We start from the raw sequence: 14,564 nt of genomic DNA on the forward strand, positions 1-14,564 counted from the left end.
TGACACTCTTAGTTGTCTCTCTGTTCCAACACACCTGAATCCCATGAAAGACTCGTTAGCAGGCTTTTAATGAGCCCTCCACCCCTGCTATAAACAATCACATTGCACTAAGCACATACCACATTCTCACTTTGTGCGTCCTGTCCTTATCAACACTGTGCCATACTGTGCTCTTTTTCAATCATTCTGCAAGTTTTCTTGTGTCCACATATTGGTTCAACAAAAAACTACAGTCAGAAAAACAGCTCTATCAATTTAAACACACTCAGATGTGCTCTGTGCGTGCATGCAGGCACATGGTTTGAAACAAACCTTGATTTGTGAGGAGGTGGGGGAGGGATGCTGCACTCTACTACATCAGTGAAGCCCTGCTAGGTTTTAGCTACATCATTACTATGTCATTTACTTTTATACTGCCTCCAAAGTGCAACCACATCCTCCACATTTTTGGAGACACATCACATCCTTATTGGTTTCTACAGTGTACCTACTGTGTTATACAAGATCTTAGTGCATCCATCCAATTTTTTTCAGACATACTGGAAGAGTGGCTGAGTGTTGCAACGCACTGCATTCTGCTCTAGAAGCCGTTTGGTTATGTTGCTTGAATGTGACGGACACTGTGTGTAAATGCCGGTTAACGAGATCCCCAAGGAAAGCTGCTGCTGCAGGTACAGGAACCTTCATAACCCCTCCATGAGTGACCTTTGACCTCAGCTCCTATGCTTGCTTGCTCCATAATAATGTGATAACACACAGAAAACAGCATGTGCTTACCTGCAATGATATATTTGTGAGCTTCAGTAGGCAAAAGGGAAAAAGACGAGAAAAAAACAAGAGTTAATTGAAGAGAAATGACCAAAACTGTATTCACATAAAGCAGAGTGCATTTAAATACAATGAAGGAATAAAGCAGAAAAAGATGGATGAGATAAATGAGTGACAAGGAGAGAGATGTTGAAGGACTTTCCCAGGTCATAATCAGAGTCCTGACAAAAGGACACTATAATAAGGGTTGAAAGGACAAGTTGAATAATCAGTTAGATAATCAACAGACAAATAATCACTGTATTGATAACAGATTCATCGTTTATGTAGCAAACAAAGTCTCAGCAGGTTTTTGTTATCAATGCAAATTCTTTCTAATAGTGCAGCAGATAAGTGAAACAATCCTTCATGTGGTGATACAAGCACCAAATATGGCACAAAATTACTCTTTTGAAAAAAATTGACTGGCCCCTTGAATTTTCAATAGGCAGCCAGGTAGGGGTCAATTAAAGAATTACACAGGGGTCAAAATTTAAAAATGCTCCAATCAAATTCAAAACTACACCACATTATTTGTCTGATCATAAATATTCCAAAAAGGTATAGTTTGGACAATCTGTGACTGAATGTTATGGAGTTATGGGTAACAACAGCAAGAATGGTGACAAAGGTCAATTTCAGCTTGTACGGGGATCAAAAGTTAAAGTTACTCCAATTTTCATAAAAAAAGTGATGCAAATTATAGGTTGAGCTAATAGGATTAATAAATGGAACAGTTTTGTCAGTGGTGAGTGTTTGGCCTACAAAGTAAAGGTCAAACAAGTTCAACATCCATTGGATTCTCTGACATGTGATGTTGTGTGGGCCGCTGAAGAGGAGGTACTGCTGGCCCACCACCACCAGAGGGCGCCCTGCCTGGAGTGCGGGCTCCAGGCACCAGAGGGCGCTGCCACCTTATGGGAGCAGCCTGGGTGACAGCTGTCACCCATCACTGGACACAGCTGTTCCACTCAGCACGGAGGTATATCAGTAGGACGGCGTCTCCACCTCAGTGCCGAGATATCGCCTTAAGATAAAGGTAACGTTCTCTGCTGTACTTCGTACATTATTATATTGTCTTTCTTGTTGAGCATTGCAGGACAGCTGTTTACAAGAAGCCGTAGCTTCAGATAAGTACTCACCTTCCTGCAGCATTGTGACGTGAGGTGGAGGCGACTTCTCCCCTCCTCTGTGTTACTGGGTGCAGCCGCACCCACACCTGTGTGTCTACTGTTTTCTTGCCAGCAGTACCGGATCCGACGAGCGGAGGCAGTGGCCACCTGGGAATTCGGGACTTGGCGGTTCCAGTACTTCCAGGGTTCGGCGGCAGAGGAAACCCGGGTGGTTCCGGTTCGACTTGGACGGACGTCTCCTACCTTCGAGCCTGCCCACACGACACCAGTGGAATTCGGCTTACCTCCACATTGTCAATTGTTGTATTAGTTGTCCACGTTTCACAACAGTAAAACCTTGTTAGTCACCTTCTCCATTGTCCGTTCATTTGCGCCCCCTGTTGTGGGTCCGTGTTCCTACACTTTCACAACAGGATATCTCGGCCAGCGTCATGGATCCCGAGGGGCGTCAACCAGCTGTTGAACGGCCAATGGAAGAACAGGGCGCGTCGGCGTCTTCGGGAGGGGTAATCGGTGAGTTGCAGCGGATCCTCACCGCTTTCACCACTCGGATCGATTTAATGACCGAGCAGCACGTTCTCCTAAACCGCAGGGTGGAGGCTCTCGCAGCACAAGTGGAAGCGCGCCCTCCGGGCGCCGCTGCGGCTCTCCCTCCCGAGGACCCTGCGCGTGATAGTGACGTTCCACTGGTCGTTCAACGGTCCCTTCCTCCGTCCCCAGAAGCTTACATAAGCCCTCCAGAACCGTACGGAGGCTGTGTGGAGACGTGCGCGGATTTTCTGATGCAGTGTTCGCTCGTCTTCGCACAGCGTCCCGTGATGTACGCGACTGACGCTAGCAAAGTAGCTTATGTAATAAACCTGCTTCGCGGGGAGGCACGCGCTTGGGCTACAGCGCTCTGGGAGCAGAACTCACGGCTCCTTCATACATACGATGGGTTTGTGCGGGAGCTCAGAACAGTGTTCGACCACCCCAATAGAGGAGAGACCGCTTCAACCGCGCTACTGTCAATGAGACAGGGGCGTCGGAGCGCAGCTGCCTATGCAGTCGCCTTCCGCATCGCGGCGGCGAGATCCGGCTGGAATAGCACTGCCCTCCGCGCCGCCTTTGTAAACGGACTGTCACTGGTCCTAAAAGAGCATCTGGTGGCGAAGGACGAACCGCGGGACTTAGATGGGCTCATCGATCTGGTCATACGACTCGACAACCGGTTAGAAGAACGCCGTCGGGAACGAGGCGAAGGGCGTGGCCAGGCACGCGTCGTCCCTCTCCCTTCCGGTTCCGACCGAGCTCCGCCCTCCCCACGCTCCTCTGTTCCTGCGCTCCGTGCGCCTACGGCTCCCCCTGCTGACGAAGCTATGGACACGAGCAGGGCAACATTTAGGGCACCTGGAGCACAAAGGAGGCGGGCCTATGGAGCTTGTTTTGTTTGTGGCTCGAGTGAGCATCTTGCAAACGACTGCCCCGAGCGGTTAAACTCCAACGCCCGCCCCTAGAGACTGGGCCAGGGGTGGGCCAAAACATTCACGTGGGACACACCCACATTGCCACACGACTCCCAGTCACAATCCTGTATGAGGATTCAACCCTGAAGGCCCCAGCACTGGTGGACACGGGCTCTGAAGGGAATCTGCTAGACAGCAGATGGGCCAGGGAGATAGGGCTCCCTCTGGTGGCTCTTACCTCGCCTGTACAGGTTCGGGCACTAGATGGCTCCCTACTCCCACCGATCACACATAAGACACCTCCAGTAACTCTGGTGGTGTCAGGTAACCACCGGGAGGTGATCGAGTTCTTTGTGACTCAGGCCACCTCCCGTGTGGTTCTGGGTTTTCCCTGGATGCTAAAGCACAATCCCCGGATCGATTGGCCGTCCGGGGTAGTGGTACAGTGGAGCGAGACCTGCCATCGGGAGTGTCTAGGTTCCTCGGTTCCTCCCGGCTCCCACGCTAAGGAGGAGGTCCGAGTCCCGCCCAATCTGAAGGCGGTGCCGGCGGAGTACCATGACCTCGCTGACGTGTTCAGCAAGGATCTGGCTCTCACGCTTCCTCCCCACCGCCCGTATGATTGTGCCATTGATTTGGTTCCAGGCAGTGAGTTCCCGTCCAGTAGGCTGTACAACCTCTCACGGCCGGAACGCGAATCAATGGAGACCTACATCCGGGACTCATTAGCTGCCGGGTTGATCCAGAATTCCACCTCCCCGATGGGTGCTGGTTTCTTTTTTGTGGGTAAAAAAGATGGCGGGCTTCGTCCATGCATTGATTACAGGGGGTTGAACGAAATCACGGTTCGCAACCGATACCCGTTGCCCTTGTTGGATTCAGTGTTCACCCCCTTGCATGGAGCCAAAATCTTCACCAAGCTTGATCTTAGGAATGCGTATCATTTGTTTCGGATCCGGAAGGGAGACGAATGGAAGACGGCATTTAACACCCCGTTAGGTCATTTCGAGTACCTGGTCATGCCGTTCGGTCTCACTAATGCTCCCGCGACTTTCCAAGCATTGGTAAACGATGTCTTGCGGGACTTCCTGCACCAGTTCGTCTTTGTGTATCTAGACGATATACTCATCTTTTCCCCGGATCCTGAGACTCATGTTCGGCATGTCCATCAGGTCCTACAGCGGTTGTTGGAGAACCGCCTGTTTGTGAAGGGCGAGAAGTGTGAGTTCCACCGCACTTCTTTGTCCTTCTTGGGGTTTATCATCTCCTCTAACTCCGTCGCCCCTGATCCGGCCAAGGTTGCGGCGGTGAGAGATTGGCCCCAACCCACAAGCCGTAGGAAGCTGCAACAGTTCCTCGGCTTTGCTAATTTCTACAGGAGGTTCATTAAGGGCTACAGTCAGGTAGTTAGCCCCCTGACAGCCCTGACCTCACCAAAAGTCCCCTTCACCTGGTCGGATCGGTGCGAAGCCGCGTTCAAGGAGTTGAAACGGCGCTTTTCGTCTGCACCAGTTCTGGTGCAGCCCGATCCTAGTCGCCAGTTAGTGGTTGAAGTGGATGCCTCGGACTCAGGGATAGGAGCGGTGCTCTCCCAGAGCGGGAAGACCGATAAGGTCCTTCACCCGTGTGCCTATTTTTCCCGCAGGTTGACCCCCGCTGAACGGAACTATGACGTCGGCAATCGGGAACTCCTTGCTGTGAAAGAGGCCCTCGAAGAGTGGAGACATCTGTTGGAGGGAACAGCCATGCCATTCACGGTTTTCACTGACCATCGGAACCTGGAGTACATCAGGACCGCCAAGCGGCTGAACCCCAGGCAAGCCCGCTGGTCACTGTTCTTTGGCCGTTTTGACTTCCGGATTACCTACCGTCCCGGGACCAAGAATCAAAGATCGGATGCATTGTCCCGGGTACACGAAGACGAAGTCAAAACGGAACCGTCGGATCCCCCGGATCCCATCATCCCGGAGTCCGCTATCGTGGCCGCCCTCACCTGGGACGTGGAGAAGACCGTCCGGGAGGCCCTGACCCGTGACCCGGACCCCGGAACCGGACCAAAGAACAGACTCTACGTCCCACCGGAAGCCAGAGCTGCAGTACTGGACTTCTGTCACGGTTCTAAGCTCTCCTGTCACCCTGGGGTGCAAAGGACCGTGGCAGTCGTCCGGCAGCGCTTCTGGTGGGCGCCCTTGGAGGCCGACGTCCGGGACTACGTCCAGGCCTGTACCACCTGCACCAGGGGCAAGGCCAACCACCAAAAGACCTCAGGGTTGCTACAGCCGCTGCCCGTCCCACATCGCCCCTGGTCCCACATCGGCCTGGACTTTGTCACGGGCCTCCCGCCGTCCCAGGGAAACACCGTCGTCTTCACGGTAGTGGACCGTTTCTCCAAGGCGGCCCACTTCGTGGCCCTCCCGAAGCTACCAACGGCCCAGGAGACCGCGGACCTCTTGGTCCACCACTTCGTCCGTCTGCATGGGATACCATCAGACATCGTCTCCGATCGCGGTCCCCAGTTCACCTCGCACGTCTGGAGGAGCTTCTGCCGGGAACTGGGGGCCACGGTCAGCCTCTCATCCGGGTACCACCCCCAGACCAACGGGCAGGCAGAGCGGGCAAATCAGGAACTGGAGCAGACACTACGCTGTGTGACAGCCGCGCACCCGACGGCCTGGAGTACCCACCTGGCCTGGATCAAGTACGCCCACAACAGTCAAGTGTCGTCAGCCACCGGCCTCTCCCCTTTTGAGGTGTGCTTGGGGTATCAGCCCCCCCTGTTTCCGGTGGTTGAGGGAGAGGTCGGTGTGCCCTCGGTCCAGGCCCACCTACGGAAGTGCCGTCGGGTGTGGCGTGCCGCCCGCTCTGCTTTATTGAAGGCCCGGACGAGGGCGAAGAAACATGCAGACCGGCGGCGGGCCCCGGCCCCCAAGTATCGTCCTGGGCAGGAGGTATGGTTGTCCACCAAGGACATTCCTCTGCAGGTGGACTCCCCAAAACTCCAGGAACGATACATCGGACCTTTCAAAATCCTCAAAGTCATCAACCCCGCCGCAGTGAGGCTCCAGCTTCCGGCCTCGCTGCGGATCCATCCAGTATTTCATGTTTCCCGGATAAAACCCCATCACACCTCACCCCTCTGCACCCCGGGTCTGGCACCACCTCCTGCCCGGATCATCGACGGGGAACCGGCTTGGACTGTGCGCCAGCTCCTCGACGTCCGTCGGATGGGCCGGGGTTTTCAGTACCTTCATCCTGGACCCGGCCCTCCTGGCCGACTTCTATCGTCGCCATCCGGACAAGCCCGGTCGTGCGCCAGGAGGCGCCCGTTGAGGGGGGGGTCCTGTTGTGTGGGCCGCTGAAGAGGAGGTACTGCTGGCCCACCACCACCAGAGGGCGCCCTGCCTGGAGTGCGGGCTCCAGGCACCAGAGGGCGCTGCCACCTTATGGGAGCAGCCTGGGTGACAGCTGTCACCCATCACTGGACACAGCTGTTCCACTCAGCACGGAGGTATATCAGTAGGATGGCGTCTCCACCTCAGTGCCGAGATATCGCCTTAAGATAAAGGTAACTTTCTCTGCTGTACTTCGTACATTATTATATTGTCTTTCTTGTTGAGCATTGCAGGACAGCTGTTTACAAGAAGCCGTAGCTTCAGATAAGTACTCACCTTCCTGCAGCATTGTGACATTGCGACTTCTCCCCTCCTCTGTGTTACTGGGTGCAGCCGCACCCACACCTGTGTGTCTACTGTTTTCTTGCCAGCAGTACCGGATCCGACGAGCGGAGGCAGTGGCCACCTGGGAATTCGGGACTTGGCGGTTCCAGTACTTCCAGGGTTCGGTGGCAGAGGAAACCCGGGTGGTTCCGGTTCGACTTGGACGGACGTCTCCTACCTTCGAGCCTGCCCACACGACACCAGTGGAATTCGGCTTACCTCCACATTGTCAATTGTTGTATTAGTTGTGCACGTTTCACAACAGTAAAACCTTGTTAGTCACCTTCTCCATTGTCCGTTCATTTGCGCCCCCTGTTGTGGGTCCGTGTTCCTACACTTTCACAACATGTGACATATGTTACCCCGTAATGTGACAACTAACCATGACACATGATGCAAAGTATTCCTTTTAAAAACCCTATTAACGCGACTAATAATCTGCATAACATTTTTACCAAAATTGGAGCAGCTTTAACTTCTGACCCCTGTACAAACTGAAACTGACCTTTGTCACCATTCTTGCTGTTTTTACCTCATAAATTCATAACATTCAGTCACAGATAGTCCAAACTACACCTTTTTGGAATCTTTGTGATCAGGCAAATAATGTGGTGTAGTTTTCAGTATGATTGGAGAATCTTTTAATTTTGACCCCTGTGTAATTCTTCAATTGACCCCTATCAAGTGGCCAATTGTTTTTTTGTTTTTTTTCGAAAGAGGAAAGTCTAAGGAGTATTTGTGCTGAATTTGATGCTTGTATCACCATTTGCAGGATTCTGCTCTAAATATTCTATTATCTGCTGCACTATTTGCCCCAGATACATTCAGGTCGTCCATTAGTATTTTCCCCAACACGCCCACAGGAGTGCACGTAGGCATAACAAGTGTATAGTCTGCACTCGCCCATGGCACCATGGCCAAATGCTTACCATTGACAGGTGATGCTTTCTACAGAAGGTTTTTACACATACTATAGTTTGGTGATTTTGTCTTTTCACCCCAAAATTACTATGCATACACACATACCACATTTTGTGACAACTGAGCAGTCAAAAAAAGAAGTTACTATGCTTATAAGATTTGTACAAAGTATGCTTCAGGGAGCTTTACCTTTGACCTTTTGACCCCAAAATCAATAGGCTTCTTGGGGTCATTATGCATAAGGCATATCCCATGTTTGGTGACAATCATTCCAGTACAACTGAAGTAATCTCGCTCATAACTGAAATGTCGCTTGTCAAGCCCGCTGGCTGCTCTGTGATAAGAATGAAAACTGCACTGAGTGGAAGCCATCAATACACCTGACTGACTATGTCCTGTTTGCCCAGCAGATGCAGACTGAGGAGGAGTGGTGTTGACAAGGCATATGAGAGCGTCATCCATAAAACATGTGCTGGGCCGGGCTAGAGATGGAGAAATATTTATTGAGGAATAACAGTGTTCCCTTCATCCATTATTAATTTGGCGCACAAGGACAAATTCTCTTCTTCCCTGTCTGGGTATCCAGCATACAGACCCCAGGTCTGATTATGTCCTTGTAAATTAAACTCTATCAAGTTGCCACTTGTTATAATGTAGCAGCAGAAAGTGAGCAAATATTGTAAACCATGTTTGAGATGTAACTTCATACAAAAAAAAAAATCTTCAATTGACTGACCAGGACATGTACAGGGTCAGATTAAATGGGTTTTACAATTTTCCTCAACCTTGTGATCAATGTTTCATTGATACATTAAAGTTCAACACAGGCCTGGAAGATAAAAATTCAACTGGCCTCCTGACACAACTCAACACTTAAGAACTCAAGAACTTAAGAATTCAGAAGCAATTATTATTTTAGTCTCACCAAAATGAGAGCTGCCATCTTCTGTGGATAACTGCTTGAAGTTTTCCACCTTTAGAGCCCGAGAGAGTTGGTGCTACAAGAAGACATAATCTGTGTGTGCTTTACAAAGACAGAAGGAAGAAACGATCAAACTGTCAGATGACTTCTGACTTCAATGGAATTCTACCATCGACTGTATATACACCAGACAAACCCTGTATGATGTCACCAACAGCTTTTCCGAAGCTTCAAATGTCACCATCTTGGCAGTGGTTGATTCCTCTCGACTCCCTGCCAAATCATAATTGAGTAGTAAACAGGTGGAGTGTTGGCAGGACAACGTGACCTGGACTGGAATGAGGTCTGAGCATCTGAACACCCCCCCACCGACAAAAAAAAGAACAAACAAACAAAAAAAAAACCCATATCACACTTATTAAATACAGACGGTTGCCCAGTTACGGATCACCTTTTTTCAAGTCCCGCTATACGGAGCCATAATGCAACTGAATGTCCTTTATTGTGTTTTGTTGTATTGGGTATTTGGATGTTATTTAGCTGAAGAAGTCTGGATGGTGTAGCCCTTCTACTTAAAGTGTGAAGCCACATTATGTGTGGTGCAAATATTTGCTGGAAATGGATCACTTTGCCCGGTTCTGGATCACGACACTCTGTGTCACTTTGGGGGCATTCCTGGCATCTGGCTGGAGCCCTTCTAATGCAGAATGATACACACTGTAGCAACCAGTGTGGAGTGAACATCGCTATGCTACCTCCTAATTCATGCTAACCTGGTGCTAACGGTAAGTACAATGTAGGCCCCTGGGGACCACTGGTGCCAGTGCTTTGTCTGGGTTCCACAACATGAAGCGGATGTGAGGCCACCTACCAAAAGGCAGAATTATCCTTACAATCCAAGAAACAGCCATTTGTAATACAGTGGTCCCTCGTTTATCGCGGGAGTTACGTTCTAAAAATAACCCACGATAGGCGAAATCCGCAAAGTAGTCAGTGTTATTTTTTACAATTATTATAGACATTTTAAAGCTGTAAAACCCCTCACTACACACTTTATACACTTTTCTCAAACAGGCATTAACATTTTCTCACTTTTCTCTCGTGTGTAAACACTCTTAAAGTTCAAACCTTAGTAGAAAAATAAGACCAACCTGTTTTCAGGCCCAAACATTTGTTTGAGAAATAAAAATAGAACGTTTTCCTATAAATAATTATGAATTTAATTTTAACCCCTTAACGCCCATCGTCGCATATATGCTACAATCTCTGACTCAAATATGCAACTTACCAAATTGACCTGTATGCCCGTTGTCGCAAATTTGCAACATACCATCATTATTATTATAACATTATAACATAAAGTCATTACCAGAATACCCAATATTACTATCTAGTTTTTGTGCAAAAGTGAAATTAATAATCTCAACATTATTTACCATCTACTTAAAGGCAAAAACACACACAAAACATTTTTTTATATACAGCTATATAAATTCGGGCGTTAAGGGGTTAACGATCAACCTACGAGGTTGGACACATAAGAAATGATTAATAGTGACTGACCAGTATTTCACAGTTCCTCTGATCGCGCCTCTTCGTCGTGGCACTGCTGCGCTGTCGCGTCTTTTTCCACTGAGTCACACCTCAGTGCAGGTGTCTTTTTCCGAGTGAAGAACACAGTTATGGGTAGTTGTTGGCGCTCTTTTTTCTTCTGGGCGAGAAGATTCTTATAAACAGACACGCAGAACACAATGCGCGTACTCTGCCTTTGCGGTGCCGCGACCGGCCTGCTTGATGAGGACACAGAACACAATGCGCTGTAAAAAAAAAAAAAAAAAGAAAAAGCATGCAACATTGGACTAAAAAAAAATCAGCAAAACTGCGAGGCCACAAAAGGTGAACCATGTTATAGCGAGGGACCACTGTAATTACAAAAAAAACAAAAAAAAAAACAAATCCCGTAACTGTTCAGCACAATAACTCTGACAAAACAAGACATATTGATGAGTTGTGTCCCGTGGTGGGTATTAGTCAAATGTCAGTTCTCCCCCTTTGCTCCTCCCTGTTATCCTGCTTCCTCCTGCTCCCATCTTCATCCTCATTATTCCACGTTGGGATTCTTTGAGGGAGCAAATGACATTTACGTATTTTCCAAAAATAGAGCTTAAGACAATTTAAAGCTCCAGAGGAGTGGCTATTTATTTGGGCTGAAAGACAGAAAGAGAAGGAGGGAGTGTGTGTGTGTGTGTGTGTGTGTGTGTGTGTGTGTGTGTGTGTGTGTGTGTGTGTGTGTGTGTGTGTGTGTGTGTGTGTGTGTGTGTGTGTGTGTGTGTGTGTGTGTGTGTGTGTGTGTGTGTGCGCGCGCCCCAGCATTCCCATATCACTTAAGCTAATGTGATTAAGGGTGGGTGAGAGGGGGCGGTTCATTTAGCTCCAAGTGTGTTGGTTCTAAGTGATTCATGTCAGGCCGGGGGTGGGGGGGATGTTGTGTAGCGGGGTCGCAGAACTTCCCTTTCAAATGAGAACACGAGCACTGCATAGCAAGGTTTGGATTTAGTGGCTGGTAGTGAAATTAGCACACATGAATGTGTGCACAAAGTCAGTGGTACCACCCAAGGTCAGAAATGAACAGAGTTCCTTTGATTGAATCCACCAGTGCTTGAATTTGTTTTCATTTAGCTGTCAAACATTCACGCACGAACGCACGCCAACTTAATCCTCACGTCAAGAAGTTCACGACAGTTTTTTCTTACCATGAGAGTGATTCTTACCCGTTTGATGTGCGTGAGCAGAAGGCTTAAGGAGTAACAGAAGACGTGGAATAGGCCACTAAGAACTCAAAGAAACAAAACTATTCTGCTACAGGAATAAAATACGGCATCGGATTACAGAAACACTGCTTGTTTGTTTTTTTTTCTTTTAATCTCCAGGATTACACTTTCAAAGTAAAATTTTAGATCCATGTTTTTTGTACTGACGACATGAAACTGACTGGAGCATAAACTGCAGAAACCCCTGAATTAGTAAAAAATAAATAAATAAATACATACATACATAAAAGAAACATCATTTCTAATACAGAAAATATGATAAATGGAACCAGTAGCAACCATGAAAAAAGATAACTGATGCTGCACAATGGAAAAAGCATTAAACTATTATTAGATTGTTCTTTGCCAATTGTTTTAATCTGGGGAAACAGAAAAATGCAAAGACATGTCGCCACACTACAGAGAAGCTCCAAGTCCTGGATAGCAACCACCCAGGCAGACAACCAAGCCATCGCCACATGCTGTATGTAAAGCAACTATTTCTTGCGTTGCGGCCAAGTGAAATGTGGGTGTCACCCTGGCTATTACCATTTGTTGAGCTCCTCAACAATGAGGCAACGGCGTGTTGGACCATGCTGAAACAAACACACCACATGGCCATTCTGTCACAGCACAAATACTCCTCATCTGGGTCTCCTGAACAGTTTGTTTGATACAAAGACATTCCAGCAGCACCCAAGGATCCTCCAAAGAGATCTTGTTCCAAAGACTTCCAATCTTCATATTAGGTCACATGTTAGTGCCCAAAGCATGAAGCATTTATCCTCATAAGTTGAATTTTACCCACAATTTAATTTTACCTTTATTTAACCAGGTTAGTCCCATTGAGTGCAAGATCTTCTTTTACAAGGGAGACCTGGAAAATTATAAAGTTTCCAATTCACCTAACCTGCATGTCTTTAAATGTGGGAGGAAACCGGAGCACCCAGAAGGAACTCACACAAACACAGGGAGAACATGCAAACTCCACACACAAAGGCTATAGTTGGTAATCGATCCCATGATCACCTTGTTGCGAGGCAACAGTGCTAATCTCACTAAGCCACCGTGCTGCTGATAACCTGCAATAATCTAGAAGGATCAAGTAGAATTTGATTGTAACATTGTGGTAGTTGGATTAGGTTACAGATAACATTTTTGAAGGTAATAAGTACAAATACTGTATAATGGTATCTTTTGAATATTACCCTCCCAGACATATTGAGAAATGGTATTCTGTCAGATTAGCAGGATTCATGGAGTCCATCAGTCAGAATGTAAAATCTCCATAAATACAACAACTCTGTAAAAACTACTGCAAATTCAGCTCCAACCTCTTGGGTTCAGATAGATACAGGTGAGGATGAGTGAACGTCCTTGGCCACATGCAACAAAAAATAAAGAAAAACTAGCCAATCAAATAAATGCTAATGGTTGGTGTTTTGGTTTTTCAGTTTCAAAAATCAGAAAAAACAACAACAAAAAGATGCAATGTTTTTTTTCTTCCCCATTTTCTTTGTTTCTATTTCCTGAATTGATTTTGAAAATGGAAAAACCAAAGAACAAACAATACACTGATTCAATCAAGTTTCTCGTGAGGCTCTGACAACAGTTTCCAACAATGTGAAATTAAACACATTTGAGAAAATGGTCTAGTAAATCCCTTCTGTTTTCCTTTTTTTTTTTTCTCGGTCTCCATAGCAGATTCAAAATGGATCTGGATGTTAATTTGGCTGACACAACTCAAAATCACATGGAGTATGACCAGGGGTGGCCTTGAACCAAGAACCTTCTACTTTGGAAACAATCACACAAACTGCTCTGCCACCACACCTGACTGAGAAGGGCTTCTAATATATCAATTTAAATTTAGAATTATATGAATCAAAATTTCTGCTATATTATTTTGTGAAACGTTTATGGCTTTTTGTTGTAATTATACAGTCATTGCGTATTCAGGGTTGGAGTTAAAGCTGTATGGCTGCTGGGGGGTTTTTAAGTTTTAAATCATAAAAGAAATTTTCTTTGCCACGACTGTAATTTTATTCCTTAGCCTTTAAATAAGGGATTCATAATACAGTATTGCCAATATGATAAAAATCTACACTGTCTGGAAACAATTTAGAATTTCAACCCCTAAAGGGAAGAAATTCAAGCAATCAGATGCCATGAATTACATTTGGTTACAATGTTATACATCACATGGGGGCTTCCCCCAGTCTGTGTGAGGATGCTGGGAAGGACACAGCGACTGCCACTCAAAGTAAAGTAAGGCAGTGTAATGTCAGCTAGCTGCTCACTCAAACAAAATAATCCAAGATGGTGGAAAACATAAAAAAGCTTATTTCTGCACAAATCTAACATGTTTCTCATATATTTTGTAAAGGTTAGTGTGAAATAAACACTTCTAAATCTAAAAAAGTTATTTTTGTAACTAGGTAACACCTCTGAAATAATAACATTTTACGGATGTTAGCGTGCACGCCCCGGAAATTCGCATCAAGCAAGTGGGTCAGGTTACAGGTAAACTTGAAACCTCACGCATGTGCACACACGCTTGCTCCTACAGTTCATCTGCACAATGCCATTAGAAGGAAAAGAAAATATTCGACGTGGAATCCCCCCCCCCCCCACCCCCCAGGCAAATATGGTCTCTTCATTAAAATCAGCTGTAATTTTGCAACATGTTCCAAAAATAAACTGACACTATAATGCTTAGATTTGGGTAGAAAGTAAATGTTGTTAATTTTATGATATTTTAAAGGCTGTACAGCTTTAATAGAGTATTTGTCCTCATTGTTGCAACATTT

At 47.0% G+C, this 14,564-nt stretch overlaps 1 protein-coding gene across 1 annotated transcript in view; it reads right to left on the bottom strand.

Annotated features, from left to right (window-relative positions):
* Positions 1–14,564, bottom strand: part of agrn (agrin) — a 945,905-nt gene that overhangs the window by 729,643 nt on the left and 201,698 nt on the right. Inside the window, exon 3 of the mRNA XM_034173355.1 lies at positions 778–798. Coding sequence (XP_034029246.1) covers positions 778–798 — 21 coding nt within the window. The remainder of the gene's footprint in view (positions 1–777; positions 799–14,564) is intronic.

This window comes from Thalassophryne amazonica, chromosome 6, assembly GCF_902500255.1.
Source record: "Thalassophryne amazonica chromosome 6, fThaAma1.1, whole genome shotgun sequence".
In the NCBI taxonomy this organism is placed as follows: domain Eukaryota; kingdom Metazoa; phylum Chordata; class Actinopteri; order Batrachoidiformes; family Batrachoididae; genus Thalassophryne; species Thalassophryne amazonica.